Genomic DNA, 19,278 nt, shown 5'->3' with positions numbered 1-19,278 from the left:
CTCTTTCCTGTCTTACAACTTTTTGCATATTCACAGAATAAAATTATTTGACATGATTTACCCACTGCTTTTATCATACTTTAAAAAATACAACATTACAGGGGTGCCTGGGTGGCTCAGTTGGTTAAGTGTCCGACTCTTGACTTTGTCTTAGGTCTTGATTTCATGGTTCACGAGATTGAGCCCCTCATTGGGTTCTGTGCTGACAGAACAGAGCCTGCTTGGGATTCTTTCCCTCTCTTTCTGCCCCTCCCCTGCTCCCTCTCTCTCTCTCTCTCTTTCTCTCTCTCAAAATAAATAAGCTTTAAAAAAGAAAAGAAATACAGCAATACAGATTAAGCCAGAAGTTAGGTTTTCCCCTTTATATATGTTATATATGTATAAATATAAAATGTGTGTGTGTATATATATGTGTGTGCGTGTATGTATGTTAAACACATTATAAATATGTGTCTTATATGTATATATAATTATAACACATATAATGTGTTTAATGACATGCATTGTTATGAGATAGTATAAAATATTGCTTACTGTGGTCTTCAATATAAAATCTTGATGTAGATACCTATATTGAATATTTTTAAAAAATCTTAACAGTAGTTTTTATATATCTAAATAGAAATTTGTTTTTAGGTTAAATCCACATGTTTGAGAGTTTCTGCAGAGATTCAAGATTTTAAAATAAATAACAAGAATTTAATGCCTTGCAAAAGATAAACATTTTGCTTGACACTACTGAATTTCAGAATTCTCCAAGCACCCAAAAATGTTTGTAATTTTGCTTTTTAGTATAAATTTGGTAATATTTATGATTAAGCTCAGTTCAGCTTGACTTGTAATTAGCTGACATTTAATATGGTACGTTAGTATTGCTTACATCGAGTCTTTTACTTTTTATATAAGTGATACTATGCAGTTAAAGATTTCTAAATGTATGTGCTTTTCATCACTGACATCACTGATTTGGCTTATTATAAAGTAAGTGTCACCTACAAAAGAATAATAAAACCAGAATGACAGAAGACCAGTGTCAGAGTTTAAAGCTTAAAACTTGAAGGTTTTTATTCTAATCCTCAGCAAAATTTTCTACCATTTTTCTCTGAGGAATTAGTGACAAATCATAATTCTTGTGTAGTTCCTAGGATGGGGTGGGGGGGATTGTGTCTTCAAAATCACCTTCTCTGCTTATAGAAAAAAATTAGTGGTAGAATTTCTCCCACAGTCTTTGCATTTTAGTGCCTATGCCATACTAATTATTATCTAGTATTTCATTAGAATAATGGTGGTTAAATAAACATGGTATAGAGATGGAAAGGATAGAGACACAGACATGGAATTTAAATAGAAGCTTCTCATGTCTTGGTTCGACTATATCTTAGTTTATACTGTCTGCATTGACATACAGTTGGTTAAGTTGTAAGAAATGTATTTCTTTAAGTGGTCTATTGACAGAAAAAAGTAGTTAACAAGAGTATTACAAAATTTCCTTTGACAAGAATATCTTTTTAGGTTAAAGAATGAGATAAATCTTGAATGTATTATATTTTAATATATTTTTGAGGATGTACACACCGATGGCTATATATTTTTGTTTTTCAGAATTGGAAGGTTATCCAGTATATTAATGTCTTATTGATAATGGCAGAACATCCACCCCTACTGGATACAGCTCAGATTTTAAGTAGTGATATTTCTCTTCTGTCTGCCCCTATTGTAAGTGCAGATGGAACACAACAGGTAAGGACACTGAAATGTTTATTTCCTTATGTCTAGTATGCATGTATTTCTTTCAGAAGAATGCAAAATTTAAAACAGAATGAAACTTCACAATAGTGGGTTCCTGTTAATTTGGATCTTAAACTCCAGTTCAAAATGGTGTTTTGGTTTCATAAGACAATGAAATAATGAGACTGTTTTTGAAGTTGCTTCTAATTAATGTTTAAATTCTTTATTTTTTTATTTATTATTAATGTTTAAATTTCTTGTGTGTATATTTAGTTGCCACTGAAGTTGTTTTTGTTTTAGTTTAGACAATGTATTAGTCTCTGATTGTTTTTTAACTAAGTTTAACCTTGCATTTTAATGATTATTATAAATCATTACTTCAAATCATTATGAAATCATAACTTAATTATGTGATTAAATGATTGTCTACATCATATAATTATAAAACTGTATCTTCTTTTTCTTCCTGCTCTTCTCTTCTCACCAGACTCCTCCCACCCAAAAGCAAATACATAATTCCTGAGAGCTGGTGTATTTTTTCCCCAACCCAGGGCTTTATAAGTTTTCTAATTTTTTGACTTGTGATTCCCCAGTAATGCTAAACAGTTGGGAGTGATGGGCTTTCATAAGTACCAAGCTTGCACCAAGCAATATGTTTAATTCTCACAACTGCCTTGTATGGTAGGGATTTAATATTACAGGTGGGGAAACAAAGATGAAGGACATGACGTAATAAGGAGAAGGAACATTTTGAGTGCTCACTGTGTAAAAGACACTGCACTAAGAACTTTATCATCTTATTCTTTCAATAATCCCAAGAGGTAGGTAGGTTGAACCAAATGAATTTTAGACAGTCTCAAGATCACACAAAGCTTTCGATCCTAACCATTACTCCTTCTGCTTCCTTGGGAGATTAAGAAAATAATAGTCACATTTTGTTAATTTACAAACTTAGTATCTGTAGTGGACAATTAAGATTTGCTTTCAAGGTAAGAAGCTACTTTGTTAACCTTGCTATTGAAAAATCAAGAGCAATTGACTTGGGTTCTGAATTTTTCTGGTTTGTATAAAAATTCATGAAAAGTATATCTTGGTTTTAATTTTCACATATACTCAGATGGCTTTTAGCAGAAAGTTCATTTCACTAAGCTTGATTTTCATGGTCAAAGTTAAGTCTGTTAAGATTTTTTTTTTTTTCCTGCAAAAATAATGGATGTGGCAGATATCCATTTACTTTGGGGCTTTGAGAGTATCTTCAGTTATCAGTATTTCTTCAGGCCAGTCATTGGTTTCAAGTTTTTTATAACTTAATATATAAAAGAATCTATTAAGCAGTTAATTACAATTCATTGACATAGTTGCTATAGTGTATAGTCTGTAAAGGGGAAGACAATAGGCCGAAACAAGACTATGATGCTCTTGACTTCTCCAAAAAGGAGATTCTATTGGTAGAATTTTTCTTGAAATCTTGAGGGCACTATCTAGCCTGTTACAGTAGTGGTGTAGTTGGGTATAGAGAAAGGAGCTGGGAATAGAAGAATCAACCAGAGCAGGACTTGAAGGGTTGGTTTGGGGATTAGTGGATCTAGGGGATGTGTTTTTAGGGAGAGTTTGAAAAATAGGTTTCAGGAGGTAGAGTTAAGCCTTAAATTCAAACTAACAGAGTATTGTAATTTGCTAGGGAGAAAGAGATGAGTAGAAGGAGCACTGTACTTGACTGATAGATTTAGATTTGGGTGACCTAAGACAAGTTATTTAACTTCTCTGGGTGTGTTTGCTTCTCTATAAAGTGGAGGTAATAATAGATTGCTTCTTAGAGTGGCTGTAACTATGAGGGTGAAATGAGCCTGAAGGAGCTCAGTAAATGTTTGCTGAATCTGAATTGAAGCACTCAATAAATGTTTAAAAGACTGAGGAAACTCCGTAGACATGCCAGTCAGGACTTAAATCAATAGAGATAGTTATAGTGAGCAGTGGATCAAAAAACTAAGGGATAGTTATGAAAGATATATACTAAAGAGAGTGGACTAATAGCTGTGGTAGAATGTAAGAAACTGAACAAAAGTAGGTAACAGAGATGGGAGTTTAATAAAGTTGACAACAGGCATTTCTTTGTCTTAACTCAGGAACTGATTGGTGTGCCAAGCATGGCCAAGTTAGAGCTTACCTATGGATATGTGATACCACCTGGTTCGTGCCTGTGGTAGAGAAGCAAACTAAAAGACAGTTCTTGACAGAGGGAAGTGTCGTGTACATGCATGATGTTAAAAATTCACAATAACAGAGTATCCCTTGTCTTGACTTTTTGGGGGGAATATTACACTATTTCTTGGGAATATGTAATGGAATGATTTCTGTTCCACCTCTTGAGAGCAAATTAATTTTATAGTTGGCCCTTCATCAATATTTTCTGCTTCTGTATTTGGTAGTATGTCATGTTACAAAGTAGGCCTTTTGGCTTATGAATCATACTAGAAGGAATCCCACCTTAACATCATTGCTACTAGTATTATTTTTAGGGAAGGTATAATAGACATTTATCATTCATTCTGAGTGGCAACATCTGAGCTGTTTTTTGTGTTTGTAGACTCCTCATTCTTCCCCCCTTTTTATTAATAGACTTTTATTTTTATAGTAGTTTGAGTTTTACAGAAAAGTTGAGCAAAGAACTTCTTTCATACACCTCTTCCACATAGTTTTCCCTATTGTTAACATTTTATATTAGTGTGCTACATTTGGTACAATTAACAAGCCAATATTGATAAAGTTCCACAGTTTACATGAAGGTTCACTCTTGGTATAATACAATTGTATGGGTTTTGACAAATGTATAATATCATATATCACCATTATCATAACAAATAGTTTCACTGCCCTAAAAATCCCCCCTATGCTCTACCAATTCATTCCTTTCTCCATCCCACTTTCCCCCACCCCATCCACCCCTGGTAACACTAATATTTTTACTGTTCCTATACTTTTATCTTTTCCAGAATGTCATTTAGTTGGATTCATAGAGTATGTAGCCTTTTCAGACCATCTTCTTTTCATTTAGCAATATGGTCTAGACAGTTTCTTTTTGTGGCTTAATAACTTTTATTTTTATTATTGGATAATACTTCATTCATGAATGTACCAGTTTGTTGATCCATTCACCTATTGAAGGACAGCTTGATTCTTTCCAGTTTTTAGCAACTGTAAGTAAAGCTGCTTTAAACATTCATATGCAGGTCCGGAGCACCTGGGTGACTCAGTCAGTTGAGCATCCCACTCTTGATTTTGGCCGAGATCATAATCTCACAGCCCATGTCAGGGCTCTGTGCGGAGCCTGCTTGGGATTCTCTCTCTCCCTATCTCTCTGCCCCTACCCTGCTCAAGCACGTTCTGTCTCTCAAAATAAAATAAATAAACTATAAAAAAAATTCACTTGCAGGTTTTGGATGGACATAAGTTTTCAACTCAATGGGGTGAATACCTAAGAACATAATTGCTGTATTGTATGGTAAGCCTATGTTTAACTTTATTAGATATTGCCAGCTTATTTTCCAAAATGGCTGCACCATTGCTCGTTCCCAAGCTTGTGCTTGATTTGAGATTATATCCTTTCCTGATAGAGGAGGTAAAGCATATGTGAGTGCTTGTGCTGTCCTGTTAGCACCTCCAAATCTGCATTTGCATCAAGCACCATGCAATGTTCACTGTTGCCACCATCAAAAGAAAAATTCAGGTATTTTGGTTTCTTATGTGGCTCAGCAGATTCCTTATTTAACTTTACCTTCTCTAATTTCTATTTATGTATCTTCTAAAATGATTGAGTGCATTTAAACTTTGGGTTAAGATCTGTCAAAACTCAGCTTATCTGGCTTTTTTTCCCCCAGAATCTTCTCCATTTCATTAACCTTTTTGTTATTGTTATTTTATAGTTGTCTCATTTGTACCTGCAGGCTTTTAATTTATGGAGATGACTGAGTAATAACATGGAGAGGCTAATGCTATTGAAAGAAATTTTTTTACTTCTATTTCCTGAAAGAAGGGGGCACACCAGGGCATGGAGAAAGCTTCAGGTTTTGGTCAGGAGGCAGAAACAAGAGCAAGAGGAAAGGCTAGGCGAAAGCCATTATTGGTGTTTCTGCAAGAAAGGTAAATCAGGGTAGAGTAACAGTTTAGGATTGGCTAGTTTTAATAACTGTGGCAAACAAGAAATAATAAATGTTGGTGAGGATACAGGGAAAAAGAAACTCTTGTGCACTGTTGGTGGGAATATAAATTGGTGCAGCCACTATGGAAAATAGTATGGAGGTTCCTCAAAAAATTAAAAATATAGCTACCATATGTTCCAGCAGTTCTTCTGGGTATTCATCTGAAGGAAATAATCACTAACAAAAAGCTGTCTGTGCCCTCATGTATGGAAACCAAGATATGGAAACAATCCTAAGTATCCATCAATGGATGAAATGGGTAAAGAAGTTGTGGTATATGTGTTGGTATACACATACATACATACATACATACATACATACATACATGAAATATTATTAGGTCATAAAAAAGAAGAAAAATCCTGCCATTTGCCACAATGTGGATGGACCTTGAGGTCATTATACTAAGTGAAGTAAGTCAAACAGAGAAAGACAAATACTGTATTATCTCACTTATATGGGGAATCTATTTAAAAAAAAAACAAAAAAAAACACCTTGGATACCTTCCTTAAGTATTTGGTAGAACTTGTTCAGTGAAGCCCTTTGGACCTAGAGTTCTCTTTGACTTAAGCATAGAAACAATGAAGTAAATCAGACTTATGCTATTAATACTTCTGTGTTAAGTTTAGAAATGAGTGTCATTACTGACATAATCAATATTACTGAGATAATCTGTATGTATTTGGTATTTAAGCAATTAAAGTGTTTAAGAGGGGCACCAGGGTGGCCCAGTCAGTTAAGCATCCGACTTCGGCTCAGGTCATGATCTCGTGGTTTGTGAGTTTGAGCCCCACATCGGGCTCTGTGCTGACAGCTTGCTTAGATCCTGGAGCCTGCTTCTGATTCTGTGTCTCCCCCTCTCTCTGCCCCTCTGATGCTCATGCTCTGTCTCCCTCTGTCTCTTAATAATAAATAAACATTAAAAAAAATTTAAGTGTTTAAGAAAATTTCAGTTTTATGACATTTATGAATTTATAACTGTTTAAGCTCTTACAATTGTGACACGCATTTGAAGTATTTAAGAGAAAATAAATGCATTCATCTTACTAATGCAGATTAAAATGCTTAAGGGGAGCAAACCTGGAGAAAGAAAATATTGTAGTAATAGATAAAAAATAAAACTTGGATTAAGGTCATATTAATGATGCACAATTTGAGAAATATTAGGGAGGTAGAATTGACCAGAATTGAACAACTGGCCAAAGAACAAAACTGAGAGAGAGGGTAAAAATTTTCCCAGACTCCTTCTTTGAATATTTAGGTAGATGTCAAGGCCATGTTCACTAAGATAAATCTAATCAGTCAGGATAGGCAAGGTTCCTTCATGGTTACAAACATCCTGTAAATCCCAAGTTTACCAAAAGGCTTATTGCTTACACTACACATCTTTAAGAGGTCATTTGTGGCTGTGCTCCAGCCTATATGTAGAATGTTGATGGTATCATGGCAAAGATAATGGTGACCTACATGCTGACCTCCACCCATGTTTCATTATCCAGTGCAAATCACATGGCAAAACATGTGATCAGTAAGTGGGGAAGGATAATCTTGCCCAAGGGAGAAGCCACAAATATTTGGGAAAATAATAAAATCTTCTAGAATAAGGCAAACAGAAGGAGCAGATTTGAGAGAGTATGAGAGATCTTCAATTGAATTTGAGGTGTTTGGGAAATATATAAGTAGAAATAATAAAAATAATAGCTACCATTTGAGCTCTTGCATTGTGTTACATATTGAGTCAAGTTCTTTACTGACCAAACTATAAACATTTAGTAAATCTTAGGGGTGAGATTACTGAGACTCTAAAATAATAGCTCACACCTTTGTGACAATAATTTTTGGCCTCAGAATTCTAATCCAGACCTTTAATCCTAGAAATTTCATGGCCCAAATTAGTCTTCTAATTGCTCTGTAGCTTTGCCTGGCAAACAAAATAGCTGTTTGTTAATTGTCTCATTCTTAAAAGTTTTTAGAAAGGTTAGAATTTAAACATTAAATCAATCTCTTCTTTCCCATTAGAGTTTGTTTCTCCAGAATGTCTACACCATGCCACTTTCTATGATGTTACATAAGAAAGTCAAATATTTTTTGAAAATGTCAATATTAACTATTAACTTTTCCCTAGAGATACAAAAAGCCTTCCACATAGATACAGATCTGAAAATCTGCTTATATTATCACCTTTTTTATGAACACATAATTTTAAAAATTCTGACATTAAGCCATGCTGCATTGAAAAAAAATCATCTCACTTATTCATGTACTATCTATGTGCAAATTATTGTGCTGGTTCTTGTAAGAAATAACAAAATAAGATTTATAAATTGGGTGTAAATTTTAAGGTAGTCTATTTAAAGAAAAAAAAAGCTTCCTAAAATATCATTTAAAAAAAAGTTACAAAGGGTGTAAACAAACTAGAATTTATATTTGGCACAAAATTTGGCACTGTATCACAGTATTCTTACTGGGACCAATATCATTTCATTTGTTCATTTTTTTTTTAAACGTTTATTTGTTATTGAGAGACAGAGCGTGCGCAGGGGAGGGGCAGAGAGAGAGGGAGACACAGAATTCGTTTCAGGTTCCAGGCTCTAAGCTGTTAGCACAGAGCCCGACGCACGTCTCAAGCTCACAAACCGCCAGATCATGACGTGAGCCGAAGTCGGACGCTTAACAGACAGAGCCACTCAGGCGCCCCTCATTTGTTCATTTTTAAAGTATGTATCTCTTCCTGTTTTCAAAAAAGTAAAAATTGGCAAATTATTTCATCTGAGAGGTGAATAGCAACATGCTTTCATATAATTAAAGCTAATACAGCAAAATTATAAGTTAAAATATTAAATATTTTATGGTATTTTAGTGAAATATATATGTATATATTTAATTCTATTGTGAAAGGTCATCAGATTTTAAGGGAACAATATCTTAAGTGAAATATAATGGTCATGGAATTTTGATGGTTTCTACTCTAAAAACAATTGACTTTCTGTTAGATTAACTACTAGATATTCTGGTGTAGTTAGAATAATTCCTAAACCTCTAATTAAGTGACTATAGTTAATCAACCCTTGTGCCCTATAATCCTGTAGGAAATGTTGACTTTTAAGAAATAAAACGTTGGGGGCACATGGGTGGCTCAGTCTGTTGAACGTCCAACTTTGGCTCAGGTCATGATCTCAAGGTCCGTGAGTTCGAGCCCCACATCGGGCTCTGTGCTGACAGCTCAGAGCCTGGAGCCTGCTTCAGATTCTGTGTCTCCCTCTCTCTCTGCCACTCCCCCACTCATGATCTGTCTCTCTCTCAATCTCTGTCAAAAATAAATACATTTTTAAAAAAAGAAAAAAATATATAATTTGGGCTGACATGAGGAGGAAATAAAGAATAGCTTATAAGCAGCACTGAGTAAATAGGGACATTCAAATGAAAACTATCCACAAAATTCTAAAAATTCTTTGCTCTTCTGTAATAAGAGATATTAAATGAAAAGCCTGCTTACAAGGATTATTTTTATCATGATTTTTCTTGTATGTATTTGCTTAATATAAAGCAAGATTTTTTTTAAGGCAAGATCTTTTTTTGTCAGAAATTATAAATAGGTACAAATAAAAGTTGTAGTGTGCATTTTCAATTTGTAACATTTCCCTTTCATTAATAAACTGTAGTGATTATATATATTCAGAGTACTCCTATATAATCCATCACCAGATAGAATGCTCAAGGTTCATATTCCTAAAATGCTTCATTTGTGTGATTTTTCAAAAAATAATATTGAAAATGGGAAAAATATACATATACTCTAAACACATGACAGAAAATATACAAGATATTATAAACAGGGACCCACCCCAGAAAGAAGAGTCTAAATTTTGCCATACACCCTTTTGTACTATTTGAATATTTTTTAATGTGAATTTATCACATCTTCAATAAAAAAAGTTCTATCAATTGAGAAACAGAAAAAGAAGAACATGCAATTTAAAATGTACATGTATATATACATATATATGTATATGTATATATATATCTCACAGGGAAAAAAGGTCTGAACAGATACACACCCATCTGTTCAGTGGTTCTCAGGAGAAAGGGATTGGTTGAAAGAGGTGGAAAGGCAAATTATGCTTTATCTGAACTGCTTAAAGTTTTTGTTAAATTAATTTATTTTCAGAGAGAGAACGAGCTGGGGGGGGTGGGGGGGGGCACAGACAGCTATGCTGACAGCAGAGAGCCCCATGTGGGGCTCAATCTCACGAACCATGACCTGAGCTGACCTGAGCCAAAGTTGGACACTTAACCAACTGAGCCACCAAGCACCCCTGAACTGTTTAAAGTTTTAAGAATGCTTTTATTTAAGGCCAACATAATCAGAAGAGTGCATAAATCATTTTTGTGCAGCTGCTTCCTTATATACCTTCCCAGGAAGTACTTCCTCTCTCTTAAGCAGTATCCCCTTTTTCCTCCTCAAACCAAAGATTAATTTAGCCTGTTTCTCAATTGTATATAAATAGAATTACACAATATGTATTATTTTGTCCTTGGGTTTTTGTTCAACAGTTCGTGTATGAGATTCATCCACGTTACCACTTATAGGTATTTGCTACATAATATTCCATTACATGAATATACATCCATTGCTTCATTCTAGTACTAATGGAAGCTTGGATTGTTTCCAGTTTTTACTGTCACAAATAATTCTTTTTTTTTTTTTTTTTCATTTTTTTTCTTCAACCTTTTTTTTTTTTTTTTTTTGGGACAAAGAGAGACAGAGCATGAACGGGGGAGGGGCAGAGAGAGAGGGAGACACAGAATCAGAAACAGGCTCCAGGCTCCGAGCCATCAGCCCAGAGCCTGACGCGGGGCTCGAACTCACGGACCGCGAGATCGTGACCTGGCTGAAGTCGGACGCTTAACCGACTGCACCACCCAGGCGCCCCTGTCACAAATAATTCTTCAAAAACATTCTTGAACATTTCCTAAGTTTTGGCTTTTTGGTTTTGGTTTTTGATTTTTGGTGAGGTACATGAGGAGAGTCATCTCTCTGGAATAATTTTGAAAATAATTTGTCTAATGAGTTCAAAATTAGCCAACTCACACTGTTGTTTTGTTGTTTAAAAATTATTTTAAAGTAATAATAGTTCATGTTTCCCTCATTTTCTGCCTTCCTTAAAATGTTATCAGAAAAAAATATTTTATGGCCACCATTGATATTTTCTTCCATATTTTAAATTGTCTCTTAAATATTTTCCTCTTGCCTGCTTCACATGGGTAGGTAGGAATCATGATTGTATTGTAATCATGACAAATTGTAAATCTTTAGATTTAAAATTGGTTAGATATGATGGTCATTTCACATATCATATATTTTTAGGAACTTAAATACAGTTCAATTTCACAAGCATTAACTAAGGTAACCACTACTAGATTATGTCATGTAAGAAATACTAAGTACAACACACAGTGTCTGCCCCTATTGATTCACAGTTGTTATATTCCTGCCTCCCCCATACATATACAGTATTATAACCCAGTATATGGGTAAGGACTGAAAGTGATATAAAAGGCTTTTCTCATCAAGTATTGCCTTAGAAATACTTAGTTACACTTGAAGAAAGTATTTTCTTTTTTATTTCAACATGGCTCTAAATTATCCATTATGCCTTCTTTTTTAGGAAATGTCTGAATAAAATACTTATAAAGCATCAATCCCAATGTCTCATATGTGTCTATACACATATTATTGAGCACTTAATAGTCTTTATACCTATATAATATTGAAATTGGCATATTATTGGCCACTTAATAGTCTTCATACTTACATAATATTGAAATTGGCATTTTAAAGTTAAAACAGCTGACAAACTTAAGTGGCACATTAATGAGTGCTTAAGGAAAAGAATTTCATGTTAGCTGCAAAGTTGGCCACATACTAGCTATATACAGACAAAGCACCCTATCTTCTTGGGGGTAATTCATGGGACTAATGAAAGATTTGGGGGAAGAAAGTAGGTTGGAACTGTGTTTTGAAGGAGGGAAATTCAAATTAAAACCTCAATGAGGATGTAAAATATTAAGAAATCTGACAATATAGAAAGGCCGTAGATCAGTGTAATCCTTTCTACACTGCTGGGGCAGCCTTTTTGGGGGGAATGATCTGGCAATATTTAATAAAGCTGAAAAGGTGCACATCTAAAATCTAACATACATACTTGTAGATATTTATCCTGCAGAAAATCTTATGCATGTGTATAAGAGTACCTGTGCAAGATTATTCATTGCACTGTGTGGTAATAAAGATGTGGACACAATCTAAATATCCATGAGAGAAATGAATAGAATTGGGAGGATTAATACAATGGAATACTATATACTTCTTTGCCTGAATTTATACTATGGATAAATCTCAGTTACAATATTAAATAGCAAATTAGAGATATGTAAAACATGATGCCGCTGATAAAAACTAAGAAACTCACAAAATGATGGTATATACTAATAGTGGATGTATGCAAGCATGCACATTAAAAGTATTAAGGATAAGAAAGATATCCCAAATTCAGAAAGATCTGTAAACTTACATGTCTCTTTCAGAAGAGCATTTGAGACAAATTTGGCAACATGGTAAATCTGGTTGCTTCCAGACACTGATAGATATATACTCTCTACTTTTCTGTATGTTTGAAATGAAAGACATTACCTTAGACATTACAGATAGGATAGTTGATAAAGTTTCAAGGGGTGCTTGGGGGGTGCCTGAGTGGCTCAGTTGGTTGAACATTGACTTCAGCTCAGGTCTCATGGTTCATGAGTTGGAGCGACATGTCAGGCTCCATGCTGACAGTACGGAGCCTGTTTGGGATTCTCACTCGCTCTTCTCTCTCTCTGCCCCTCCCTTGCTTGTGCTTTCTCTCTGTCTCAAAATAAATAAATAAAAACTTTTAAAAGTGGGGGAGGGGGCTTGGGTTCCTCAGTCGGTTAAGTGTTGGACTCTTGATTTGGGCTCAGGTCATGATCTCACAGTCGTGGGATTGAGCCCTGCCTAGCCTCCACACTGGACTTGGAGCCTGCTTGGGAGAGTCTCTCCCTCTCCTTCTGCCCTTCCCTCACTTGCACTTGCATGTGCTGTCTCTTAAAATAAACATTTTTTTTTAAAAGAGTCTTAAATGCTGTAAGTTTTGAGTTTGAGATAATAAGCAATAGGTAGTCAAAAAAATTTGCAGAGTACCCTGTACTCTTCTATATTAGCATTATAATTGTTGTAACTGTCTCCTGTATGGATTCATACTTGTATACCCATCTCCACAAACTAACATATACTAGTTGCTCATTTATTATTTGCCAAAAAATGCATTAAATGGGTAGATGGTTGACAGATCTCAGTTGTCTACATGCTGGTATCAAGCATATATTCTTAACTAAGTTTGCAAGTTATTATCCTTCATAGAACTAAAAACTAAACTCATGTTTAGTAATTTGATAATTGTCCTTTTCTTTCCAAAGATTAATCTTTATTTAAACGTTTGTTGAAATATGTTACATCAGCCATTGTATCTATAGATTGACAGGGTCTAGTGAAATGCAAATAAAATTTGATTTAAAGTTTTTATAATCAAATCAGTTTACACTTTGATGTGTAAGTAATTCAGACTTTTTTGTGAGTTGATAGTATATTTAGATGAAATGTATTTCTCAGCTTAATTTCCTAGGAAAGTCAGATAATCAATTCAAATTTAGAAAGTTGAGGTGCCTGCAGTTTGTCAAGGCAAATAAATACAGAAAAGGTAGTTTGAAAAGTCATTTTGGAGCTTGACAAATCTAACATTATACCATCTGATATGGTAGCCATTAACTACTAATTTAAATTAATTAAATTAAAGGTAAATAAGCTTGCAGATTCAGGCTATCATTTTCACTAGTTGCATTTTAAAAGTTCAGTAGCACTTATGTACACACACAGACCATATGTATAGGTACATGTAGCAGGGGGCTGTATACCAGACAGCATATAGAATATTTCCATCATCACAGAAAGTTTTATCAGCTAGCCTTGGTCTCAAAGCCAGAGGAAAAGATTTAGGAGTTATTTAGAGATGGATAGTAGTTAATTCAGCAAACATTTGTTCAACTTTTGTAGCCTCTAAAACTGTAAAATAAATAGACATCTTATGAAGGGCGAATGTAGTGGAGGTGACACATGTAAACAATATAGTTATGTGCTAAGTGTTATACTGGAGGATATACAAAGTGCTGTGGGCCCTATTACAGGAATAATTTAACTCTGCTTTAGGATGTCAGCATCTTGAAGGAATAAGTAGAATTACCTGAAAAAGAAATTTTTTGTTTACAGACTAAGTCCTCAGGCATGGAGGTTCAACATAGGAAACATTAGTTAGCAGAAGTCAAGTCTGAATCAGTAGTCATGCTAGAGAATAGTAAGTCAGTCACAGACCAGTAAATGAGAATGAAGCTATTGACCATGGAACCCTGGAGTGAGAGGAATAGAGTAGGTCGATGACTAGAAAGCTAAAGGATCAGTACAAGAAAATATGGAAAGTCAGAGGCAGGCCGGTCCCAGGCCAGTTCAGGAGAAATCTCTTAAACATTGTGTTCTGGGTATATTATCTTTCTTATGTCACAATTGATCAACTTCTTCTAGGCTGGGGGCAGATCCTTAAAGTAACAGGTCTACACTGATAAAAATAATAATACTAAGACTGAAATATATGGTGCTTATAGTAACAATAGCTAACATGTACAAATAGTGTTTACTGTATACCATTCACTGTCTTAAGCCCTTGCCATATGTTAACTCAGTCATCAAAATAACCCTGTGAGTGTTGAGTTAATTTGAAAGCCTTCAGTCATGGATTGGGAAATTACATTGCTCAAGGTATGTTAACTATTATTCAAGGGTACAAGGCCCAAAGGATTTTCCATTTTATTATTACTCACAGCCTCATTAAGTTGGCACCCTTGAGCAAGCCTGAAGAAGCAGGTGAATAAAAAAACAGGACAAGGATTAGATGCTACAGAGAATTTTGTTCACGTGCTTTGTGTAATCTAAGGGTTGATGTTTGTGCTGAATTGTGTTTTTCTTACCCCACCCCAAAATTCATATGTTGAAGTCCTAACCCTCAGTACTGCAGAGTGTTACTGTATTTGGAGATTGGGTCTTTAAAAAGGTAATTAAGCTAAAATGAGGTCATTAGGGAAGGCCCTAATCCAATAGAATTTTCCTTTTTACCAGTGTCCTGTAAGAGAATATTAGGACAAAGACACATAGAGGGAAGACCATGTGAAAACATAGGAGAAATGTGACCATCTGCAAGCCCAGGAGAGAGCCTTCAGAAGAAACCAACCATGCCAACAACTTGATCTCAAACTTCTAGCCTCCAGAATTATGAGAGAACAAATTTCTGTTTAAGCACCCCCCAGTCTGTGGAACTTTGTTATGGCAGCTAAGCAAACTAAGATGATAGCCAAAATAATACATTTGTAAATATTGAAGAGCATGAATATATGTTTTTGATTTTTGGGTTGATTTTTTGGCTCTGTCTGCTAAAACCTCTGCTGGGTTTCAGAAATAGAAATGTGAGATACTTTGTTCTTCTCAGACCTGACTTAATGTCAGTCTTAATGTATAATGAAGAATGCAAGTTCCATGTCCTTGTAGAAAGGAGAAAATTAAATTACATCTGCAAGATTGATTCCATCCGTAAACATTTTCCTCTTTATTTTTTCAGTGATTATATTTGGTTTTGTAAGTTATTTTTTATGAAAATATAGGTGAACATTTTTAGAAATTAATATAACCTTAAACATTTTATGAGGTATATATTCTTCAAAATAAACAATTTAAACTATTAGAGTTTTATAGAATTAAACTTAAGTACTCCCTAAATTCAGAAGGTTCAATTTTTGTTAACTGCACAGAACAAATCACTTATAACATCTTATAACATCTTGGGAGTTTTTGTTTTTTCCTTTAGAGATTATAGAATATTAGGAGCAACCTCCACACCTTCATGGGGCTTGATCTCATGACCCCGAGATCAAGAGTCACATGCTCTACCTATTGAGCCAGCGAAGCACCCCACCAACCTTAACTGATCCTTTAGGTTTTAAAGTAGTGAAACTTTCTGGAGTAATAAATAATACCATGGTTTTCCAGATGGCCATCTTAGCAGTTTATGACTAATTACATTAGAAAGATTGATTATTTCCCTGGGGTTCAAACTAGGGAGAAAATCCCAGACTCCTCACCCTTTGGAGACAGACCTAAATATCTATACAGTGTTTTGAAAAGTTCCCAGGGTGATTGCAAGTTATCTTTCCTTTCATCTAGTGTACATCTTTTCATCTAATACTCTTTAATCGTGCTGTGAAGCAGGTATAAGATTGATACTTTCTTATTCTCATTTTACATGTAAGAAACTTAGACCAACAGCAGTTAGGTAAAATTGAAACAGATGACAAAGGAGTTCTTTATTATCTTTGAAATGCAAAATAATATTTTCAAAGTTGTATCTAGCAGTGATTAGTAACAGTTGAAAATTAAGATAGTAAGATATAATTTATACATATGGATTGTATTTTTAAAATATTGCTCACTTACTATTGTTTTTCCTTTAGAATATACACAGGTATTATTAAGTAGTGATTATTCCTGACATTTAAATAAAATTTATTTGTGTAGACAAAGCATAAATAAATAAATTTTGGCACTTTTATTCATTAGTTCAGATTCCAGGGTGGTACCTCAGTTCTATATTTTTTATTATAAATGTTCATTTGAATTTGCCTCACTGTAAGTGGCTAATGTAAATTGAGTAAATGCACTGGGAGTTTACTATACAATAGAACAGTTGGTTGAATGGTTTTGTAAAATGAAGAACTTTTTCAGTAATACTAATGATCACCTCTTAGTTTACTTTTTAAAAGTAAATCTGGTTTAAACTAAATGATATCTCAGGTCTCCTTCAGCTTCCAACTTTTCCAAAACTGTATACTCGGTTTGTTTAGAGGTATTCATGTCAGACTTTCCAGTCTCTGGTGTCTATGCCCCTTTGTCCTTTTCTTTCCTTCCTCACTCCAGAGATGTCTTTTCTGCTATTCTGCTTTTTTTTTTTGAAACTTACTTCCTTCCCCAAGTAAATAATTTTATATTTAAAATTATTTTTTATTTTTTTAAGTTTATTTTTTATTTATTTTGAGAGATAGTGTGAGCGAGGATGGGACAAAGAGAGAGAGAGAGAGAGAGAGAGAGAGAGAGAGAGAGAGAGAGAGAGAGAGAATCCCAAGCCGGCTCCGAACTGTCAGTGCACAGCCTGACTCGGGGCTTGATCCCATAAACTGTGAGATCATGACCTGAGCCAAAATCAAGAGTCATCCCCCTTACCCCACTGAGCCACCAGACACCCCAATATTTTTATATTTGATCCCTTAAAATTTCGTCAGTCTTCCATAACTTCTCTAAGCCTTTGTATCTTTTTACTATCAAAGAGTTTAGGGAGCATTAAATTTTTATTATGTTCTTAGAGATTTTTACATGCTTTATTAATGAATATACTCAGCATATTTAGACCTTTAATCAGTGACATTTTCATTATATCTTTTTTGTGTTATGTTTTAATATAACATTTTTGAATAAATATTTCCATGTATCATCATAGCCTATTTGTGAGAATAATTTATAGTATTATCTATAGTCATTGTCAATGCTAATCTGCCCTTTGGGTTAGGTATCTTACCCAAAACATGTTTCAAGCATATGTTTGTTTACTACTTAAGTAATGTAAATATTAGTAGTATTTAATATTTAAGTTTAGAATACACTTAAAATGTTCACTAGTTCTGCATGTCTCTTCAGAATGTGAGAAGTTGAACTGTTGGTGGACATTCAAATAATTGCTTTTATCAACTCTTCACCCACTGTTGACTCTGTTAACTCAAACCAGGCATTAGAAGTTCCCAACATTTGCACTAAAGAATGATAGAGAACTGGCTGGCTGATATATTGTGTCAGGGGAGTCTTGATCATGGCAACAGCTCTGTTATTAGGGATGTAAGAAGTGAAAGAACCTGGGGAAGAAAGAGTGTAGTGAAACTGTCAGGGCTGAACTCTGATTTCATAAAGGGATTAGGGATTGGAAGCCAGCAGTACCTTTGAGATAAGTACAAACCTAGGAGCACAATCATTTGTTTTTGTGAAATTTGAAGATACTGAAGAATTTCATTTTTATAGCCCAATGAAGTACTAATCATTTTATGATACTCTATTTGTAAAATTTGCTAATTTTGCAAATAGAGGCATCCATGACATACATTACAAAATGATAGATAATTTATCAGGATTCCTCACCTGTCACACTTCTGAGAGTTACTTTGTTTATAAGATATCTGTGGTCACTAAATTAGATAATACATGTTAAGAAGCTGTGTCATTATGATTATACAGTTTTGTGGCAATAATTAACCTCAGGTAGAATAACTAGTTTATCATTCAGAGTTCTTCTCTTCTTTCTCCTTATCACATTGTACTATTGTTTATAATAAGGTTATGACAAATTGTTCTGCATTTATGCAGATGAATATAAAGTGACGTAGGATTCTAGGGTCACTTGGGTGACTCATTTGGTTATGTGTCTGACTCTTGGTTTCAGCTCAGGTCATGGTCTCACAGTTTGTGAGTTCAAGCCCCGTGTTGGGCTCTGTGCTGGCAGCATGGGGCCTGCTTGGGACCCTCTTTCTTCCTCTCTCTGCCCCTCCGTTGCTCATTCTCTCTCTCTCTCTCTCTCTCTCTCTCTCTCTCTCTCTCTCTCTCAAAATAAATAAACAAACATACCCTAGAATTTGATGGTCAGGGGAGGCCTTTCTGAAGAGATAACATTTGAGATAATGGAGTAATAAGAAGCAGGCCCCCTAAATAAAACCTGTGTACAGAGAGAAGTTCCTAGATTTTATAAAATGCATTTTAAAGCCATCTACTTGCATAAAATCTCCCAAGGTTCAAGAATCTCCTTAGGGGAAAAAAATCCCTGCCCAGAAAACGTGACTGACTACTTTTTCCTCTTGCTTTTTTTTTTCTCTTGGTTATCCTTCACTCTGATTTCTGTTAAAGCTATTTTCTCATCCTCCAGCATTTCTTTTTATTCTGATTCATTATTTCTCTTCTTATTTTTGTTTCCTTTTTTTTTTTTTTAACTTTCTTTGAGTTAACTACGCCTTTTCTCACTTATTGACTTGGGTGCTTACTAATTTTCAGTCTGTTCTAAGTATTTAAAGGCCTGTGTTTTTTGATAATACAATTTTGCCTTTATTTCAGGGCTTTAACTTAAAATGTTTTTGTTACAT

General features: G+C 34.5%; 1 protein-coding gene across 4 annotated transcripts in view; it reads left to right on the top strand.

The window, feature by feature from the left end:
* Nucleotides 1-19,278, top strand: part of FNDC3A (fibronectin type III domain containing 3A) — a 146,628-nt gene that overhangs the window by 22,123 nt on the left and 105,227 nt on the right. For all 4 annotated transcript variants that reach the window (XM_047854623.1, XM_047854636.1, XM_047854628.1 and 1 more), the window contains one exon: nucleotides 1,603-1,740. In XM_047854623.1, coding sequence (XP_047710579.1) covers nucleotides 1,642-1,740 — 99 coding nt within the window. In that variant the 5' untranslated portion in view covers nucleotides 1,603-1,641. Of the gene's footprint in view, nucleotides 1-1,602; nucleotides 1,741-19,278 lie in introns of those variants that run through there.

The sequence above is a fragment of the Prionailurus viverrinus genome, chromosome A1 (assembly GCF_022837055.1).
Source record: "Prionailurus viverrinus isolate Anna chromosome A1, UM_Priviv_1.0, whole genome shotgun sequence".
In the NCBI taxonomy this organism is placed as follows: domain Eukaryota; kingdom Metazoa; phylum Chordata; class Mammalia; order Carnivora; family Felidae; genus Prionailurus; species Prionailurus viverrinus.
The sequence above is the reverse complement of the archived record's forward strand: the minus strand, read 5'-3'. Positions and strand labels throughout refer to the sequence as shown.